Here is a 22,011-nt window from a genome sequence, read left to right as displayed (position 1 = left end):
CGGTACCCGGCCCATAGCCATGCCCCAACAGCTCTGGCCCCAGCCAAATCCACACCTGCTGTACCCATGCTCAGCCCTGCCATTTCCACACAGGCCAGAAGGCTTTCCCAGCAGCCCCCGAGTATCCACAGAGCACGCCCAGGGCAGAGCTCAGCTTGGGGCATCAGCGAAAAACAGACAGGGCAGCCCCAAATAGAGCTCTTGTCTTCAAGGAGCTCCCAGACTCAAGGGGAGACAGTCCCTGCCTGGGCTTACCCTGCTTCAGGGAAAAGAGAAAACTGGATCTTAGAAGCCACCAGTCTAAAGATGGAGGGAGAGGGGCGCCTGGGTGACTCCGTCAGTTAAGAGTCCAACTCTTGGTTTCGGCTCAGGTCATGATCTCAGGGTCACGAGATGGAGCTCCGTGTCGGGCTCTGTGCTGGGCATGGAGCCTGCTTAAGATTCTCTCTCTCGGGGCGCCTGAGTGGCACAGCAGTTAAGCGTCTGCTTTCGGCTCAGGGCGTGATCCCGGCGTTATGGGATCGAGCCCCACATCAGGCTCCTCCGCTGGGAGCCTGCTTCTTCCTCTCCCACTCCCTCTGCTTGTGTTCCCTCTCTCGCTGGCTGTCTCTATCTCTGTCAAATAAATAAATAAAATCTTAAAAAAAAAAAGATTCTCTCTCTCCTCCCGCTGCCCTTCCCCACCCCCTCAAGAAATAATAATAAATAGATACATAAAAAATAAAGATGGAGGCAGACCCTTGATCTTGGGCAGTTGCTAGTCTGACGGAGGAGGTAGGACTTACACAAGTAGACCCACAGACAAAAACCCTTAAGCAGAGGGAGAATTCAGGGCCCACACGACAGTCACCGGAGAGCTGAGAAAGGAGAGAAGCAGCAGTGGTTCCTTCGAGACATTTCTAAATCTCTACCCTGAGCCCGATGCAGATAAAATAAAGAACAAGCCAGAACACAGCAGGCCGGGAGTTAATTCTGTCAAGCGTCTCCTGCACAGAAGCATTTAGGGCTGGGATTTGAAAGAGGATGGGAAATAGCAGGAAGGGTGGCGGAGCCCGGGTAGGGGGCGATGTCATAGCATTTCAGCCCATCTGGGAGCGCCAGCCCTAGGGGAGAAGGAGGCGGCGGCGGCCGATTTACTTGGCGGCGGCTGCAGAATGGGGCTGCTGACCCGTGAGGAGCCCTGGACGCCGTGGTCATTAATCAGGCTGTCCAGCGGCCGAGGCTGCAGACACAGCAGAGCAGCCCATGTTCTCCCTGCCAGCCTGCCAGCTGCCCAGCCGGCCCTTGCCCTGGGCCCAGCATGAGCAGGGCTGAGGGATGCCTGTTCTCTCTACCCGCCAAGAGGCAGACTCTGCTCTTCTGACAAGTGACACGCTCCGGGGGACCTGGGGTCAGGGCAGGGTGGGCGGGGGGCGGGGGGGAGATGAGCAGAAGAAGCATGGTGTGTCGGGGGAGGGGGACCTCCCCACAGCCCCTGCCTGGTTCCTCCCCTCCAGCCTGCAGACCGCCCAGCCCTCCGCCCGCCCTCGGCACGGCTGTCAGACAAATCTAAAGCACGGGCAAGGCCACATCGCTCTGCTCACAAGCCATCTGGGGCTCCCACTGTCCTCCCCTGTAAGACCAGACATTCCGCACGGGTGACCTCTGCCTTTATCTACGGGAGTTAAGCAGAGACGATATGCTCAGCCGGAGGATCTGCTGATGAAGGAACGGTCACCAGGCACAGCCCATCGAAGGCCTCCTTATCCACTGTTTCACTGCTACCGCCACGCATTCTGGTGACCGGAATGGGATCGCGTTACCAAGCAAAGCAGGACACCAGGAGACAGAGAACAGACACGGGCAGGTATGGTGGGAGTCGACCAAATGCCAAATGCAGCTCCCACGTAGTGTTTAAAAACGGCTGCTTGGAGGCTTGGAGAAGGGTCTGGTTTCTATCACCTGCTTCCTGGGACTCACCCGGTGAGAGCTTTGGCCAAACCTCCAAGCGTCAGAAACGAGGGCCCCCGGGGCAGAAGCCACGCTCTGGGGCCGGGAAGCCCAAACCGATGCTCACATGCGTTTGCTGCCTCAGCGAAGACAGCAGACGGTGGGGCGCCTGGGGACGCATCTCATCGGTCCCCTCTGAAACCAGGTCAGTCTCACTCAAAGGCAATGGCTTCTCCTCTGTCCGTGGTTTCTCAGGTGACGTGGAAGGTTTCTAGAAGGTGACGTGGGCCACTTTTCAGTCATGGATTAAACTCTCTCCATCAGAAGGACCAGCGCAGGTCCTTTATGGGGCACAGAGCTGAGGGGACCATGTCATGTTCATCTTCTCACCCCTGGCACCTCCCTAGTGCGTGGCTTGGCACCTGGCATATGGTAGGTGTTTGGATCTCCCAGGGGAATTAGTTCGGTCACAGGATCCCACAGCTGATGGGGCCCGAGGTGCTGCTGAGAACGTGCGGGGTGGTGACAAGGACAACATCTTCCCTCAGCACTGAGGGCAGGTGATGCATAAGCCACTTCTGAAGGAACCGGCTGCCTCCTCTGGGAATCCGCGTCTGTGGAAAGCCTTCCAAAGCTGGCACGTCCTGCACACGGGAGGAAGTCCCCTGACTCCTCAAGCTCGTCCCTGAGGAACTGAAGCTGGTGAGGGAGACGCTTTCCAAGCAAGGAAGAGACACCCTGGCTCCACCCGGCAGCAAGCGTAGGACACAGGTGCCTCTGTGCCTTCAGGGCATCGTCCTAAGTGTGACTGCTTGTCCATAGAGAGGAGAAGGAAGACCTTGCGGGCATTTGGGGTCAATAACTATATGCTGGATGGGTGAAAAGGAGACTAGCATTGAGGGGGGCCTGGAGAGAAAGAAAGCAGCCTTGGTTTCTGACTGCTTTCCACGACCCTGAGGTCAGGCTGCCCGTCGTCTCCAGCCCTCAGATCCCATAGGAGGTCTCTCCTCCTGCTGTAAACCCTTCTCCTGACACAGCTCGAAGAGCCCCTTGGAGCCAAAAGGGCACTAACTAGAAGAGTCTTGCTCACGGGGTGATCTGAGGGTCTCCCAGGGAGACCCCAGACAGTCCTCACCAGCACAGACAGTGAGACTCTGAATGGGAAGAGAGAAGTAAGAAACCCAATTTCTGGGAGAGTTTTCCCTGACAACACCCAGGCTGCCATATTTTTCTTCTATAAAATCAATCACTGCCGGCTTCTTCTTCTTCTTTTTTTTTTTTTTTTAAGATTTTATTTATTTACTAGAGAGTGAGCACGAGATCACAAGGGGGGGGGGCAGAGGGAGAAGCAGGTTCCTCGCTGAACAAGGAGCCGGATGCGGTACTCGATCCCATGACCCTGGGATCAGGACCTGAACTGAAGGCAGGCGCTTAACGGACTGAGCCACCCACGCATCCCACTGCTGGCTTCTTGACTAACTACAGAGGGGACGAGTCATGTGGAAATTCCCCAACCTTGGGGGCGTTTCCCATTTGTTACTGCAGACCCCCGTCCATGCTGCCAACCAGGGCCAGCAGTTTTGATAGAGGAAGTCCACCCGTGACAGAGATGGATAAATGCTTCCCCATAACCATTCTCTCCTTCTTCCTTTAGTGTCCATGGGGCACATGGCCACCCAGCCAAGACTGCGTGTCCCAGCCCTCCTTACAGCTAAGCGGGGCTACGTGACTACGTGGGATTGGCAGCCATCTTGGGCCACAGCAGAGAAGGTGCGCGTTGCAGAGGGGAGAGCAGCAGCATAGAGGGCAGCTGGGTCCCCCGCACCGCGGAGACACTACGTCAACCCCTGCTTACGGACACTCAACTATTACATGTGCGGCAAGAATAAACTCGTGCCTCTGTCCCTCATCGGTTGAGCATTTGTTACAATAGCTGCATCTGCGTCCTAATGAATACGAACAAGGTCCCAGAGGCCTCCTTAGGCCGGTCAGTCTGAGGGCTTCTCCACTGTCATCCACATACATGCATCTCCTAAAAGGATTTAGAGGCCGTGCCTGACAGTGAGCGTGTCCCAGGAATTCACCCAATTCAGGCCGGCCCGTGTGTTGGACCTGCTGTCCGAGGGGCAGTCCCGTTCTCCCCGAGGGCCGCCCTGCAGACACTGTAGACTGGAGGTTAGAAGCTACGACAGGGGTGGCCTGACAGTACAGAGGCTCAGGGGGCATAGCCGGAGCCAGACTACTTGGCAAGTCCACCAAAGGGAACTGTGTTCCCTTGAAATGCGTGCAAGAAGCCCTGGTCAATAATCCACATTCGTTCTGATGTGGGTTTCAAACAGTATCGGTCGTGGAATCCTTTCTTCCAATCAATCTTCCACGGAAGCTGAATACATAAATCGCGTCGAAGTATGGCCATTCCGGGGGAAGGGAGGAAGCGCCTGGAGCCCAGCCTGCCGGGCTAGTTCCTTCTCCACCACCCTCCACCCCACGGCAGCCCGTGCAGGAAGCACCTCTGTGAACCCTTAGGGTTCCATGGAGTGCACTTTGAAAACCACTGCTCTAGGGTCAGGTGAGAACGTGTGGGGTGGTGACAAGGACAACATCTCCACGGCTATGGAGTCAGACAGACCCAAGTTCAAAAACCGGCTCCACTCTATGGTAGGTAGTGCGAAACAGTACCCTCCCCACAGCTTCAGTCCCTCGTCAGGAACCTCCTGCACAGAGTTCTTGAAAGGATTAGACAAAACATATCAATGGAAGCTCTTAGCCCAGTGCCTGGTCCACAGTAGGTGTTCGCTAAGTACGAGCTATTACGATTTTGTTGGACCTTTCCAAGAAAGGTTTTGATTGTGGAGGCTGTCTCCTGCAAACCAACCCCAGCTCCATCCTAAACGTCTGCTGTTACCGTGTCTCTTCGGCCTCAATTATTCATGCCTGGAGCCCGCCAGGCACTTCATTTCTGACAGCGGGGCAGCATTTACCTTGGCTGAGCTCAAGACGTTTCTGGACAGGAACTCCGGCTAAGCTGTCACCATCGACCCGTCAACTGCCAGCCAACTGGCAGGTGAATATGCTGGGGCAGGCCACCAAGGGCACCCTGCCGGGCCTGCTGGAGAGGTCTGGCCAGCCAGGCTTGTCAGGACGGTGCTCCAGGCAGCCGGGTCCAACCCAGGAGGTGCTGCTGGGATTGCTGGGGGAGGGGGCATCCCATTCCCCAACTCCACCATCCCCCGAAGCCTGACAAGTGCCATAGTGATGTTCTCCAGATCCCCGCTCCTCAAAATGTGCCCCGGGGACCAGCAGCATCGGTATTACCTGAGAGCTCATTGGAAATGCAGAATCCCGGGCCCAACCCCAAACCTGCTGGGTCAAAATCCGAATTTGAACAAGCTATCCAGGGGATTCTTTGGCACAGAAAAGTTTGAAAAACACTGGTCGAGAAGCACCCCCTGTCCAGACCAATTTGCCAGGTATTTTCACCCACGAGGAGACTGTGTTAAACCCTTGGACTCCAAAGGCAGGAAGACCTGGGCTCTTGTCCTGGCTCTGTCACTCACTAGCTGTGCAACCTGAGGCAAGCACTTCACCTCTCTGTTCCAAGACAGTATTAGAAATATTCATCTCCTGGGGTCGGTGGGTGAATTCAATGTCAGGCCATAGAATGAGGTCTGCACTCAGAAAGGACTCCCACAACATCACCTTTTATTATTCCTTTCCCATACCTCGTGTATCCACATGGTCTCCATCTGCCCTCTGGAAGTATTCAAGCCTCAGGTTAAAATAAACCCACACAGAACACTTGTCATCAAAGAGGGCAGAAAGCGGGTCCATCCTGGCAAGGGCGGGGGTGGTGGGGACCCAGGCCAGACAAAGGGGCGCTGGCGTCAGCACTGAGGCCCCAGCGTAAAGAGGTGTCAGGATGGATGAGGCTGACCTAGGAAGGCCCTGGAAGTGGGGGGTTGCACCAGGCTCAGAAAGACGGTGGGGGCCGGCTTTCTAGACAAAGCATTTCTCGATGCCCCCAACACTTCATGGAAATGGAAGAATCATCCCCTCCCGGCACTGACTCACCATGAGGAGGAAATATCAGCCAACCAGGGATTCCGACAGCATAAATATATCGTATCACCACACAGAATCAGGACAAGGCAACACAAAAACAAAACCAGACCTCCCCCATCCCTCATCTAGTCCCATGCTAGCATATTTCCTTCTAGCCTTTTCCATTTGTATACAACTCACATGGCTGTAATCCTGCTGACCTTCCAGGTGTGTGGACCGCTTCTGTCAGGTTTCATGGTATCTGAGGCGGTTTTGGACGGTGAACATGGTCTTTTAACCATCACCTGTAATGGCTTCCTGTCCGTCTACTCAGAAGAAAAGCCCCAATTTTCTTAACTATTTCCCTATTGTTGGGGCAGTCAGGTAGCTCCTAATTTTTATGCTCTCATGAATACTCCTGTGATGACCTCATTGACGTACTTCCCACCTCCGGGATGGTTTCCCCTGCTTTAAAGCTTGAAAGATGTGATACAAAGCAGTGCTTCTCAAACCTTAATGTGCACCCAAACCACCAGAGAATCAGGTCCTGATTCTGCAGGGCCTGAGCTTCTGCATTTCTTTTTCTTTTCTTTTTTTCTTTTTTCCTTTTTTTAAGTCATCTACACCTAGTGTGGGGCTGGAACTCACAACCCCGAGATCAAGGGTCACACACACCACTGACTGAGCCAGCTGGGCACCCCTGAGCTTCTGCATTCTTTTTTTTTTTTTTTTAAGATTTTTATTTATTTATTTGACAGAGAGAGAGACAGCCAGCGAGAGAGGGAACACAAGCAGGGGGAGTGGGAGAGGAAAAAGCAGGCTCCCAGGGGAGGAGCCTGATGTGGGGCTCGATCTCAGAACGCTGGGATCACGCCCTGAGCCCAAGGCAGACTCTTAACGACTGCGCTACCCAGGTGCCCCAGCTTCTGCATTTCTAATAGGCTCCCAGGCACAGCAGATCCTGCTGGTCCCCCCCACCAAACTTTGAGTAGTGAGGATGTGAAGCACAACACCAGAAGTTTCGAGGCCAGGAAATCCTCTTTTGTTGCCAGCATACTGTTTTTGTACCACCAGGTAAGATCTGGAGAAAAAGAACTACCTTCCCCTGCCCACCTTTCTGGTTAACTTTCTCAACCAATTAACTCACTGGATTTTGAGAACAACTCCACAAGCCTTTCTCAGTCCCACCGTATAGATGAGGAATCTGAGGGTTAGAGCAAAGATGTGGCAAGGATACCTAGTATTTACCGTGCCTGGGAGCACTGCAGGGTGACCAGATGTCCTAGTTCGCCTGCTACTGGAATTTCCCAGGTTGCTAGATGTTCACTGTGAAACCCGGGACCATTCTGGGAACACCAAGGTGATTGGTCACCTACACCAGAGCCTAATTCAGAGTCAGCCAATATTTATCATTCCTGACCCTGTGCCAGGCCCTTAATGTAGATTTCTGTAGAACATCTTTGCAATTACATTTAGACAATAGCATTCCCATTTGACAATGAAGAAAGGTTAAGAAATTTGCTCCCCCCGCAAAAAAAAAGGAAATTTGCCCAAGACAAAAAGACAAACAACTCAATTTAAAAATGGGCAAAGCGGCATAGGACTTAAGTAGACATTTCTCTGAAGAAGATATGTGATGGCCAACAAGGCATGAAAAGATGCTTAACATCATTAGTCATTCAGGAAACACAAAGCAAAACCACAATGAATATCATCTTACATCCATTAGGATGTTAAAATTAAAAAAAAGAAAGACAATAACGTGTGTTGGCAAGGATGTGGAGAATTTGAAACCTTCATACATTGCTGGTGGGAGTGTAAAATGGTTCAACTACTATGGAAAACAGTTTGGAGTTTCCTCAAAAAGTTAAACATAGAGTTGCCGTATGACCCAGCAATTCCGCTCCTAGGTATTTGGCCCAAAGAGTTGAAAACAGGTCCTCAAACAAATACATGTACACGTGTTCATAGCATCAATATTCACAATAGCCAAAAGGCAGAAACAGCCCAAGTGTCTATCAACAAATGAATGAATAAGCAAATTACGATATAGTCGTACAATGGAATAGTATTCAGCCATAAAATAGAGGAGACTTGAAAACATTATGCTAGGTGAAAGAAACCAGACACAAAAAGTCATATATTGTATGATTTCATGTATATGTGAGACATTCAGAATAGGTAAATCTATAGAAATAGAACAGAGATTGGTGGTTGCTAGGGGATGAAGGGAGAGGGGATGGGGAACAACTGTCGTGGGATTAAGCTCCCTGTTGGGCTCCACAGCATTTCCTTCTGGAGTGATAAAAACGTTCTGAAACTAGATAGAGGTGATGCTTGCACAACACTGTCAATGTATTAAACAAATGCCCTTCACTTTAAAATGGCTAATGTTACGTGGGCACCTGGGTGGCTCAGTTGGGTAAGTGTCTGACTTGTGATTTTGGCCCAGGTCATCATTTCATGGTCGTGGGATTAAGCCCCCTGTTGGGCTCCACACCAGCAGGGAGTCTCTTTGGGATTCTTTCTCTCCCTCTTTCTCTGTCCCTCTCCCCATCTGTGTACTCTCTCTTTCTCTCTCTCTAAAATAAATAAATATTTTTAAAAATGTTTAATTTTATGTTATGTAAATCTCACCTCAACACACACAAAAAAGAAAGAAACCAACCAACCAACCAACCAACCAACCAACCAACCAACCAACCTGCCCAAGGGAAAGGAAAAGTATCAACAAGAGTAACCTTTGTGGGAGATGGACGTCCTGGGGCTGAGCAGCCAGGAGGGTTCCTTGGCACTGGACTGAGCCCGGAGGGGGTGGGTGGGGAGATGACGGGATCAGAGAACTCATCATGTGCCTTGCATTTTGCTCTTGAATGTCAACCCTGTGAGATCAGTATTTACCACCCCATTTGGGAAATTCGAAGTTAGTGGGGGCTTGCAGGGATTCATTAATTGAGGGGTTAAGCATCCAGCCCAGGGTCAGGCAGCTGGTACATGCCAGGGTCAAGATCAGGGCCCAGGACTGCTAGATTGTTTCTACAGCGCTGGAGACTGGATACCTGGGCTCCACATCCCACCTCCCCAAACAACCCTTCTTCTTATAAAACCCCTTATCTTCTCTCTTCGTGACCTTCCCCTCCTTCCACCCACCTCACACACTACTCCCAGAATTCTCCCAGGTTCGGGCTCCTCCCCTCATCCTTTCCCCTGAGCCCACTGGCACCGTGCGGTCCTTCCATGAGCACTGCTTGCTCTCCAGGTGTCTGGGCTATGAGTCTGTCTGTCTGTGCCATCTCCCCCGGGCCCTTCTATCTGGAGAGGAGGCCTTCTAGAGGTCTCCTTTCAGAAACTGCGTCCTTTGGAAGGTTGTAGAAACCAGGCAGGTATTGTACTCATTCGTCCCTCTTGCTGTCCACCATCTTGGTCCACAGGATGCCTGCCTGGACGCAGGGTCCCTCAGCATTCCTGGGCCCCCCATGGTGGGGAAAGAGAAGGGAAATTTTGCTTGGCCAGAGAGAAGAGGAACTTAAAGAAGCAGAGCCCTAGGGAAGACTGGGGTGGGAGGAAGGGGTCTTTCCTACCATGGAGAGAACTATTCTATTATAGGGGAACCTCCAAATCTGAACGTTCTCAAGCTTGGTTCCTCCCAAACTCTGGGCTACGTCTGAAACAGAGAACCAAGAAAACCCTGGATTATAATTGGAAATCCCCAGGATTGAAGAAGAACTTTGTCCAAGGCTTCCTTCCCCTTTCCAGCCTCTCAGAATAAACTGAGCCACAGCCCAGGGTTTCTGACTTAGCACTATGGCTCCCCCCAACCCCCTCCAAAAAAGTTGCCAGTGTTCCAGGGCCTCAGAATTGGTCTTGGTGGAAAATCTCTGGAAAGCTCGGTCCACACAAGAGTCCTATTTCCACTGGGGCATGGTGGTAGAGTGGGCGTGAGAAAAAAATCTAAGGAGAGGGCTCTGGCCGGGGGCCTTGGAACTGCCAGCTCACCCTCAGAGTGCTGGCGGGATGCCTCAAGGCCTCAAAGCAAGAACGTCTGAGTCGGACAGAGCCCAGGGTGCTGGGCAGAAGGAGCTGAGCAGAGGACTCTGGTCAGGGAGGCTGGGCAGAGGGGCCGGGCAGGAGTCTTGGCAGGGATCTTAGGAGAAGGGACTGGGAAGAAAATGTTGGGCCAGAGGGGGCAAGACAGGAAGATAGAGAGACTTGGGCAGGGAAGGTCTGGGATGGAGCTGGGCAGAGGGCCTGAGTCAGAAGAGAAGCCCACGGCCCGGAGAATGTACCGGGGACCAGTAAAGGAAGATGAGAGGCCTCAAGGGTGGGTGTGTGGGGAATGGAAGTCCACCTGCCAGCCCCTTGACCCCTTGACACCCCAAAGCAGAGGTCCAAAGCAGGCTGTGATAGGTAAGCAGCAGAAACGTTCTCCTGGTGAGACTCAAGGAAACCTTCTGAAACAGACCAAACCAGATCCACTGGAATATCCTCCTCCCACCACTCCCCTCCTGCCTAGCCCTTTGCCACCAAGTCTTGGTCTAGATCGGGTTTCGTCCGGTCAAACAGACCCCAGCTCTCAGAGGCGCTGAGCAGAGACTCGAGAGAAGCAGGTGTCTCCGGGGCCCTTTGCTGGGCTCCCGAGTGCCCAAGGATGCCCGCTGTCCTGGGTAGAGTGGGCACATAGCATGGATGGGGTCGGCCGGGGGGGCCTTGAAGCCTGGCCGTGCTGAAGGAGGTGATCATCAACGTCCCCCATCCAACACCGCTCGGTGCAAGGCCTCGTGGGTTCCGGGCGGGAACGGAACACGGGCCCCCCTGAGGCCCCAGCACGAGGCCACTTGGGTCTCAGGTGTGCGCCCACGCGTTCTGACGTGTGGAAGCTCTGCTGTTCTCTTAGATGTGTGCGAACCCAAGAGTCGAGTAGAGTTGGGGTACTTGCAGGCACTGAGTCCAAGGACGGACCCCAGTACTATCTCTTCTCCTCAACCCCATCTTCCGAGACTTCTGGGGAGGGGGACCTTGCTACTTCCTCTGTTCCTTCAAAGGAGGAGTTCCCACCGTGTGCCCGGCACCCATGGGAAAGTCTGAAAAGTCTGGGGTCTCACAGGGCTTCCGTTCTGGGGGCAGGACAGGCAATATAAACAAATAAATAGATAATTCCATGCAGGCGGTGGTTAAGTTTTATGGAGCAAAACAGTCTATTCCCCCTGCGACAGTCACAGCCCCGCAGCTGTGAGCAAACAGCCATCTCTAGAGCCTTCTCTATACCAGGCTAAATACATCCACCATTCTGGACTCCTCTGGTTTCTAGATAACCACCTAAAAGGGGGCACAAGCCCCTCAGCATCTGGTCAGGCCAAGAAATGTCCCACACGATCTCTAGAGCCCTAGCACTGGTTCCCGGGTTTCTGTGGGCTTCCATTGGTTTCCACTAACACAGTCAGCTTTCCCACCTCCGTCCTTGGCAGCCACTTCACACCCCTGACTCATCTGCAGCCTCCAAGCCGTGAGGAGCCCCACATCTTTTCCTCATGAACTGCCGCTAAGCCCCATCTCTCCCACCTTATTTTAAACTCAAGTGCCAGGATTTATATTTATCCTGGTAGTTTCATCTGGCATGAGGCCGACGATCCCTCAGCCTGCCAAGGCCGTCTTCCGCATCCCAGCCTGACATCTGAACCCTCTTCCAGCTGAGGCAGAAGTCTGATCCTCCCGTCTTTCAGGCAGAGCTGGGCACAGCCTCCGGGGCAGTCAGAGGGGTCTCCTGCCAGGGGGACCTTGCTCCTTCACGGGGACTCTCGATGTGTGGCTGCCGAGGGGGCCACGACGCTCCCGGGATGGTGGAAGTGGTTTCATCAAGGGTAGCCACGTGGTACCTGAGAAAGCTTCACGTTCTGCCGAAGGTCATTCTAGTAAGCGATTTTAAAATTGGTTTGACATATTACAGATCCGAAGATCCCACACCTAGATGACCATCAGAATCCCATGGGAACTTTTATTTTTTTTAAAGATTTTATTTATTTATTTATTTGAGAGAGACTGAAAGCAAGAGAGATCACAGAGGGAGAGGCAGAAGCAGACTCACCGCTAAGGGGAGAGCCTAATGTAGGGCTCGATGCGGGGCTCGATCCCAGGACCCTGAGATCATGACCTGAGCCAAAGGCCGACGATTATCCCACTGAGCCACCCAGGCATCCCTCACAAGGGGACTTTGAAAGAAACTAACTCCCATGCTCCATCTCCAACATGTCTGGACTAGTCAGTCCAGGGTGGAGCCCAAGAATTTGTGTGTTTCTTTAATTTACTTTTTTTATTTATTTGAGAGAGAGCACAAGCAGGGGGAGGGACAGAGGGAGAAGCAGCAAGGAGCCCAACTCGGGGCTTGATCCTAGGACTCCAGGATCATGGCCTGAGCCAAAGGCAGAAACTTAACTGACTGAGCCACCCAGGAGCCCCTGTGCTGTTGTTTTTTAAGTTCTGGGGTTGTTGAATCTATACTATACTAGCTCTTTTTTTTTTTTTTTAAGATTTTATTTATTTATTTGACAGAGATAGAGACAGCCAGCGAGAGAGGGAACACAAGCAGGGGGAGTGGGAGAGGAAGAAGCAGGCTCCCAGCAGAGGAGTCTGATGCGGGGCTCGATCCCAGAACGCCGGGATCACGCCCTGAGCCCAAGGCAGACGCTTAACCGCTGTGCCACCCAGGCGCCCCTATACTATACTACCTCTTAATGATTCCCACCCCCGTTTCTGAATGCCCACAGTGATTGCTTCCAGAAGTCTACCTTTCTGTGGCTCTTCTGCAAGGTCCTCTCTGCACGGACTGCGACATGGCGCTTTGACCATGGCATCTGGCCCAGAGCAAGTATCCGTTCTTTAACTGATGGCTCAACAAAGCTGGGGGGTTGGGAAGGGTGTCCAGGGACCCCCTCACTCAGGGCACCATCATCCCACCATGGCTCCTTGGTTCTCCGGGATGGAGAAGACAGGGCAGAACGGGAAGTGAGTTGGGGTTTCCTTCTCTAAGGTTCTATCAGGTTCCATCTCAGAGAGGGATTAGGCGAGGGAGGCAGTGGGGCCCCAACCTCAGGTATAACATTTAAGGTGGCACCTTAAGAACATTTAAGGTGGCACCAACAAACCCAGCCATGGAGATAGAGAATATCTTCATGCAATATTTGAAAATAGAAATGAGTGCAAAAAAATCCGCAATGAACAATATATCAAATTGTAAACAGGAGCAGTAATAGTGCCAAGCCATGTCAGAGCCTGAGGTAAAGGGAAAAATAAGTCATGGAAACGATGCAGAAGGAGGGAGAGTTCAGAGCATTTATGACCCTGCTCCCTCCCTCCCAGGCTGCTGGCTGGCTCTGGTCCCTCTTCAGTCCCCACTGCAATGGCTCATAGATGCAGCCCCCCCTGCAGAGACGGCCACCACCGCTCTTGCCGGTTTGGGTCACCACCCCCCCTGCCAGCTCCAGGGTAGAGGCCTTAGCTGTTCCTGCTCTCGCTGTTTCCAAAGCACTTTACCATCCCCTGCTGCTGTCCTTCACCCTGCCCACTCCTGGGTAAACTGTCCCTGCAGTAAACTCCCCCACTGGAAAGAAAGACAGAAAGACGGGAAGGAAGGAGGGAAGAAAGGAAGGGAGGGAGGGAGAGAAGGAGGGAGGAAGGAAGAGCAGAGCAGGAAATTTTTTTTTTTAATTTTTAAAATATCCTAAGAAAAGATATTACATCCATGACACAGAACAGAATGTTTTTTCTTTCCTAAGAAAAGAAAAAATCAGAAAATAATAAAGAGCTCTTGGAAATCAAAAACATGATAGCAAGAAAAAGATCAGTCACGTTAAGAACATAAGGTTGAGGGGCGCGGGGTGGCTCAGTTGGTTAAGTGTCTGCCGATTGAGTCCTACCTGGGGCTCTCCGGTCAGCGGGGAGTCTGCTTCTCCCTATCCCTCTGCCCCTCCCCACTCATGCTTGCTCTCTCTTTCTCTCTCAAATAAATAAATAAAATCCTTAAAAAAAAAGAAAAGAAAAGAAATTTGAGAAAATCTTCCAGAAAATGGACCACCTCGACCACCACCAAGCAAATATGCAAAGAAACAAAGGCAAAAGGCATGGACAACAAAAGAGAGAAGGAAATTCAAGGATCAATCCCTGAGATGGACAACTAATCAAGGGGAATTGTAGAAAGAAGAGAACAGGCAGAGAGAAATAAAACAAGAGGGCTTTCCACAACCGGTGAACGTAAGTCCTAGATTGCAAGAGTGCATCGCACATCCAGCGAAGTGGGAGGAAAGAGAGCCAGGGGCAGGGCACAGGACCGCACTTCCAGAATACTGGGGTTACACTCCAAACGCTTCCAGAGGTGGGGGGAAAGCAGTTGGAAACAACGAACAAGAGTACGCAGGCCATCAAACCTCTCGACGGTGACACTGGAAGCCAGAAGATAATGCCTGCAAACTTCTGAAAGAAAATTATTTTTAATCTAGAATTCTATATTCAGACAGACCATCAATCAAGTGCGAGGATAGAATAAAGCCATTTTCAGAGACATGCAAGCTCTCTAAAGAATTTTCCCTCCTGTGTAACTTTTTTCAGGAAGCTACACAAACCAGGGGGAGAAGCAGGACAGAGAAGTCACAGGGTTCACAGAATAGGGCACCCAACACAGGAGATAGCCAAGGGGGGGGTTCCAACCTCAGAGGAGAAGGAGGCCCCACGATGACGGTGGGGCGCTTGGGTGGGGCAGCAGACAGCCCAGGTTGGAGCAGGTTTCCAGGGGGGGAAATAAAAACAGACAGGTTGGACCCCTACCAAAAATTCTATTTGAGGTCAGTGGACATGTAAGAATATATAACCATGGGAAGTACAGAAAACTAAGCAAATGGGGGCTGGGGCAAGGATCCAGGAAAACCAAAAATTATACAAGAAAGTAAACAATGATATTACCCTGCTTGGATTAGTGGCGAACAATATTTACATGATTATCATGATATAAAGCAGAGCATATGGATTTAACAAAAATTCTGAGAGTAGGATGACACTCGAGGGAGTGTATAAAAGACAAATCTTCATCTACACAACAGGTAGTCAACAGATAATGTCTAAATGAATTAATCAAGAGGCAGCAGCATAAGCAAATTACTTAGAAATATGATGGTAACCGCCAGGAGAAATGGCCCCCAGTGGCGCCTCCGGAGCAAGGGGCAGGCAGGCGCTGAGGGGAGGGGCGGGGCAGAGGGGCGGGGTGGAGGGGCGGGGCGGGGCAGAGGGGCAGGCAGGGGCAGAGGGGCGGGGCTTTGTTCTCTGATCTTAGCACCCTTTGACCTTTCTGACTATCTACATGCACTTCTTTGATGTAAGAGATCGTTCTTGAGCATAAAATAAAGAAATGTACGCCGAGAAGCACATCCTGTTGTTGCTTCTTGTTTCATAGTTTTTCTGCGCCCTGGGAATTCAATCTCAGCTACAGGCGCCTATACACCCGGCCAGAGCCACGCTCACACCTGCACGGTCACACACATTCATCACACACACTCACAGACAGCCCTCGGTGACAGACACACAGGCAAGTGTATGTAATACACAAAAACCCTCAGACACACGTGCAAACACACACTCACGGTGATCCATTCACCCACAGACACGGAGTCCCCGCCAGCCTCCTGGGAAGAAAGCCGGCTGGGGAGCAAGGGCAGACATTGCAAGGACAGCGCCTTCTCTGGGCCTTGACCCTCCTGGCCTCCCTTCACCACCCCAACCCCACCCCCCCCCCCACCCCCGCAACTGCCCCCTGACAGCGGAGGCTCTCTCCCAGAGCTTTACCCTAATTGCCTTCTCTACTCTGTGCCCTGCCCCAGGCTAAGCAGCCATTAACTCTTTTAGGCCACACCAAATGGTGCGGTCTGTACATGGTGCATAAATGGGAAGCGAGAGGGGCCTGAGCTGGCAGCTGGATGTGACTGACAATGCCACCTTCATTCAGCTTTTTGTGGAGGCCTCAGGCAGGGAAAGAGTCCAGTGTCAGAAACCCCGTGCACACGCTATGCATCCTTGGGCAAGTCACTTCACCTCTCTGGGCGCACGAGGAGGTAGGCAATCTATGAAGCTCCGAGATGTGAAGATTTTATGTCCCAGGCTGGGCCCGGCTTTCATCCCCACCCTCGGGAGCCCTCTCACCATGCTGACATCCAAGGCCAGTCCCAAAGGATGGGATTTGTGCCTCTGACAAGTACACCCAGGGCGCCTGGGGAGCCTCCCCACCGCCACTTCCCTCCCTTTCCATGTTCCTCCAGCACTCACCACCACCCTGGTCCTGTTATCTGGCAGTGTGTCAATGGCCAGCGTGCCCCCGCCAGGGTCTTGGCTCAGCTGGGTCCTGTCCGACTCCAACACATGCCTGGGGCTCTCTCGGGCTCTCCGACTCCAGCCCTGCGTGGTCCCCTTGGCAGCCCATCCAGCGCCGCGGGCTGCATCCTGTCCTGGGAGAAGGAGACAGAAAGCTGAGTCTCAGCAGTGAGGGTGAAGGTCCAAGGAGGCGACCAGCCCACTTACTCTGCAGAGGTCCCCAACACCATGCCCTCACGGACTGTGGGGACACCCCACGTGCACTGAGAGCCTCATGCCAGCTCCACGCCACACACTCTGCACACAGAACAACTTTAGTCCCTCACCCTGGCCCTCCACAGTAGATACGATGCTCTCTGTTCCGCAGCCGGGAATCATGGGCTCACAGAGCTTAAAGAATGTCACACCTTGGGGTTAGGGATGGAGGTAAGTTCCAAACCTCCAAAAGGGTATTATTCTCAACCTTTGCCGTGCTCTGGAGTCTTTGGCGGAGCTTTAAAAATTCCTCATGTCTGGGTCCCCCCCTTGCCCTGAGATCCTAATACTATTGTTCTGTGGTAGGGCCTGGGCATTAGGAGTCTTTTTTTTTTTTAAGATTTTATTTATTTATTTGACAGAGATAGAGACAGCCAGCGAGAGAGGGAACACAAGCAGGGGGAGTGGGAGAGGAAGAAGCAGGCTCATAGCGGAAGAGCCTGATGTGGGGCTCGATCCCAAAACGCCGGGATCACGCCCTGAGCTGAAGGCAGACACTTAACCGCTATGCCACCCAGGCGCCCCAGGGCATTAGGAGTCTTAAATGATCCCCAGGGGAGCTTCTGAGAAGCCCTGAACCAAACTCTGTAGCCAAGCGTGAGAACCGTGGCTCTGGAACATTCCAAACCAGTTCTTTATTTCTCCATCAGAAATGGCACAGAATCTCCAGGGGACTCCGGGGACTAGAAGCCGGAGAGCAGAGTTCTTTGAGTTCAGGGCTTCTCAACATTAGCACTACCGACATTCTGGACTGGAGAATTCTTTGTTGCGGGGGCAAGTCCAGCAGCATCCCGGCCTCTGCCCACTACATGCCAGTGGCATCTCCTCCCAGATGATGACGATCGAAGATGTCTCCATGATGGGGACCACTGTTTAGTCCTGTGACTACCTGCAAACCCCTGGGGCAAGTACATTTCTCCCTAAAACATGGAGCTTCACCCCCATTGAGGATGGCAAAGAGGTTTCACCTCAAAAGTCATCTCCAATCAATTAGTGACAGCCAGGAGCACTCTAACTGAGACACATTCGGAAGCTCCATCCGTGGGTAGCAGGAAAGATGGTCATGATCAGTGAACAAGGTCTGCCAGGGCACAGGATTGGAAAGACGCCGCACACAGCCATTCAGCAACCATTCCTAGACTCGCTGTTCTCTTCTGTCTCCTCTAGGTCATTACGTGGGTGCTAAATGTCACAGAAACCATGCTTTTCCTTTTCAGAAAGATTCGTGCCCCCAAAGATGTGTCTCATATTGTCACTGCAATTGTCACACCTGCTATGGCCGTGTGTAGGGGACACAGTTCACCAGAGAGGTGGATCTGCTATTTCCTGTGATATTCATCAGTTCCAGGCCCACCCTGTGTCCGACGCCCTTCTCCACCTCTGCCTGCCCCACCCCCTCCCCAGAGCGCCTGGATATAATCCTCTTTCCTAGAGCACCCGAGGGTGTAACTACGTGCCTGTCTCCCCGGTAGACGAGTCCCCCCAGGACTCTCCCCATCTTCTGCAAATGTGTATTCTCAGTGTCTAGCAAACAGTAGGTGCTCAATCACTGTACAATTGAGGACACAATACTGGAGGTAACTCTTGGGAGCCAGGAAGGACAGAGGTTGAGACAAGGCTTGGCCAGCACCAGGCCTGGGGCTGGGGCCAGGCCTCTGCTGTGGGGCTCTGGTTTGTCATTAGACATTTTATCCAATTAAGTCATTCTTGGCTGCTGGGGCTTGCTGGACCCTTGCCGGCCCCTTCTCACTTCTCTGCCCCTAATGGCAACCAGATGCTCTGGAGAAGGTGGGGAGAGGGGCAGTCCCCAGCCCCCCTTCCCCAGGTTGCCCACTGGTTGAGATGGGCCTGCGCCCAGAACTGGGAAGGCAGTCTGCCCATGGCTCAGACCCCAAGCCGGGCCTGTCTTGCCCCTCTCGGGTGGGGCCCAAAGCTGCCTCGGGAGATAGAACTGTTTGTGCTGGGCTGCTCTGCCCGGCTCCCCAGGTCGTCCTGCAAGCAGCCCTTGGGCCTGGGCTACAGCCAGAACAGGAAAGGAATGTGTGTAGACCGAGGGGAGGGGCTTCACGGGTCTGGAAGGGGATGCTGGAGGTCTGCAGGCATCACAATCCTGCAACTGAGACAGGAGGGTACTTGCCACGTGGGGGTCCAAGGCCTGAGAAGACGCCTGGGAAAGGGGCAGGGAAGGGACACCTGCTCCCACAGGCCTTGGGACCTTGGACCCATCCGTTTACCTCTCTGAGCCTCTGTCTTGCCATCACAAACACAGGGGTGACAGTCATATCTACAGCACAGGCTGCTATGGGCCACAGGTGCAAAACGCCAACGAGAAGTCTTTCTCATCAGAGCGCTCAGGGCCCAGGTCAGAGGCAGAGCCCATGAAGGCAGGCAGAGAAGGGGATGGAGAGGGAAGAGGCCCAGGAATCTGCCCTACCCTGGCCTAGCCCTGAGTCCGACCCTCTCAACCGCACCCCCACATCTGTCTCCCTGCCACCGCCCCTCCCGGTTGGCTAGGGCAGGACATCACCCCTCAGCGCGTGGAAGGAGCCAACACAGCTGGTGGCTCACATGTGTGTGTCGGGGCCCACGTGCCTGTGCACACCAGACTCGCCCCGAGGTCCTGGCCCTCGTCCCCGCGCTCGCACAGCGATGCCGACCTACCCGACCCTCGGCTGCTCTCTGCTCTACCTTCTGTCCCGCGCTGGCAGCTTCACGGGCTCACACCCATCTCTCGCCTCGGCCTGTGAGTGTTCGTGCGTGTGAGTGCTGGCCGGAAGCGCCCAGAGCACGCTCTGGTCACGGAGCCAACCGTTCATTCCCCCGCGGCCCCAAGGCGCCTACCATCTAGTGCGCTGTCACCTCGGTAATAGGGACACTAAAAAATGACAGCTAACTTTTCGAGACTGCTTAGTCGGTGCTGGCCCTCTTCCAAACGCTTGAAACCCATGAACTCATTTACTCCCCACAGCCGCCCCATGGGGTAGGTGCTAGGTTTGATCTGTTGTACAAATTGGGAACTGAGGCGTGAAGGTGTCCAGGAATCTCCCAAGGTCACGTCACTAACCCGTGGCAGGATGTGCACACGGGTGGGCTGACTTCCAGGCGGACTGACTTCAGGGTCTGCTCAGGCCACAGCAAGGGCCACAAGAGGGGACCAGCAGCCCCAGGCCGTTTCCTAAGATGCAGGGACAGCCCGGGGAAGGACTGGCATATGGGCGTCCGGGCTGGGCTCCCTGGGGACCGCAGTGCCCCATCTCGGGAGCTGTCTTGGGAGACCATGTCCCCTGGCACGCAGGGGGGCAGCCCAGCAGTTCTGCCCCGGACCCCTCCACGGGCCACTGCCTCGCTCTGGTGTAAGAAGCCACGGGCTGACTTCAGGAGGCCACGTCATGCCGGGCCCGGGGCCCGGCCGAGCCACCCTCATCCCACCACCACCCAAGCTCGCCCTTCCTGGGCCACAGCCGCCAGGAGCTACCGCAGCCTCCACCGTGATGTCCTTGAGCTGGTCTCCCGCACACCCAGGACACACTTGATTCCCTCCTTCCCAGGCTTCCCGCTCACCACAGCCCTCCAGCCGAAAGCCCCGTGTGACCGGATCCCTGCTCTCTCCTCCAGCCTCCGGTCTCCCCAGAGCCCTCTCCGGGGCCTGGCCCGGCTCTCTCTGGCCGCAGGGCCTCTCACATCAGGCTTTCCCAGCCAGGACCACTCTGCTCCATAAATAAGCCCTTCTGATGAGCTTTTGCTCATCCTTCAAGTCCCGTGAGATGGCACCTCTTCCCAAAGCGTCCCCGACATCTCTCCCCTGTCACCCCAAATGCTACCTGCGCTGTCCTGGCTCTGAGCCCCTCATGGAGTTGCTGCCTGAATATCTGTAAGCTCCAGGTGCCTGACACAAAGCAGGTGCTCAGGAAGCAGGGACGGGGGGACAGGAGGAAGGAAGGAAGGGAGGAAGGGAGGAAGGGAGGAAGGAGGGAGGGAAGAGAAAGGGAGGGAGGAAGGGAGGGAGGGAGGAAGGAAGGGAGGGAGGGAGGGAGGGAGGGAGGGAGGGAGGGAGGGAGGGAGAAAGGAAGGAAGGAAGGAAGGAAGGAAGGAAGGAAGGAAGGAAGAAGGAGGGAGGAGGGAGGGAAGAGGAAGGGAGGGAGGAAGGGAGGGAGGGAGGGAGGGAGGGAGGAAGGGAGGGAGGGAGGGAGGGAGGAAGGAAGGAAGGAGGAAGGAAGGAAGGAAGGAAGGAAGGAAGGAAGGAAGGAAGGGAGGAAGAAGAAGGGAGGAGGGAGGGAAGAGGAAGGGAGGGAGGAAGGATGGGAGGGAGGAAGGAGGGAGGGAGGGACGAAGGGACACAGAAGGGAGGGAGGGAGGAAGAGGGGAGGGAAGAAAAGGAGGGAAGGAAGGGAGGGAGGGAGGGAATCTTCAAAAGCCCTGAGTACTTGAGATCCAATGGCTGAGAAAACCCTTGCCCGGGGCGCAGGCCGGAAGGCTCCCTGCCAGACCGCAGCAATAAAAGAGCACAGGTTTGGAATCCAACAAGCTCAAGGATGAACCCTGAATCTACTTCTTACTGACTGTGATACTGAACAAATTGCATAATCTCTCTAAGCCTCAGTTTCCTTATCTGTAAAATGGGAATGATAAAACCTACACTTGGTAGTCCTTTTGAGTTCTAACAAAATAATGTACGCCAATCACCCAGCAAAGTCCCCCGGCCTTCCTCGGGTTTTATGGGAGGACCGACTTTCCTAGGGGCTTGAGAGAGTCTCCAGACCCCGGGCTGAAGTCCTATATCCTAGTTACAAAGCCCCCAGTTGCATCTTCTCGCTGGGAAACCCACTGAGGTTCCCACTGAGGACTCTCCCTTGCGGAGAGGGAGGGAGGCGCAGGGAACTGACAGGACTGAACCACCAAGAGAAGAGGGAGGAGAGGAGAGCTTGGCTCTCTGTGAGTTTCTCTTGAAGGGAGAGTCCGGGGTCCATGACCACCTCCTGATTCACTCACCCATTCAATACACATTCATTGAGGCCCTACTGTGTGCCAGGCACTGCACTGGATGCTGGGGTGACAGTGAACAGGCAGACACAACCCCTGTGCTCATGAAGATTCTAGCTGGAAAAGACACATGAATGAATGAATGAATGAATGAATGAATGAATGAATAAAGAATGTGGCAAATAAGACAATGTGACATGGTGATGAGTGCTGAAAGGCAGACGAAAGGGTTGGGCTTTGTTGCTTCCCTGGGCACAGCCATCAGGGTGGGCCTCTCTAAGGAGGTGGCCCTTGAGCTAATCAAGACCTGGATGAAGAGAAGCCAGGGACTCGAGGACCAGAGTCCCACAGCCTGGGTGTGTTGAGGGATGGCGCTGGGGAGAGTGACAGCAGGTGCAGGGATGGCGGGAGGCTGTCTGACAGCCCCTGGAAGAAGTTCGGATTTTAGTCTCGGTTTGT

At 53.6% G+C, this 22,011-nt stretch overlaps 1 protein-coding gene across 1 annotated transcript in view; it reads right to left on the bottom strand.

The window, feature by feature from the left end:
• PLXDC1 (plexin domain containing 1) overlaps positions 1-22,011 on the bottom strand; it is a 55,985-nt gene that overhangs the window by 31,387 nt on the left and 2,587 nt on the right. The window contains exon 2 of the mRNA XM_026512987.4: positions 16,273-16,451. Within this exon, the coding sequence (XP_026368772.1) occupies positions 16,273-16,451 (179 nt within the window). The remainder of the gene's footprint in view (positions 1-16,272; positions 16,452-22,011) is intronic.

This window comes from Ursus arctos, unplaced genomic scaffold (genome assembly GCF_023065955.2).
Source record: "Ursus arctos isolate Adak ecotype North America unplaced genomic scaffold, UrsArc2.0 scaffold_24, whole genome shotgun sequence".
In the NCBI taxonomy this organism is placed as follows: domain Eukaryota; kingdom Metazoa; phylum Chordata; class Mammalia; order Carnivora; family Ursidae; genus Ursus; species Ursus arctos.
The sequence above is the reverse complement of the archived record's forward strand: the minus strand, read 5'-3'. Positions and strand labels throughout refer to the sequence as shown.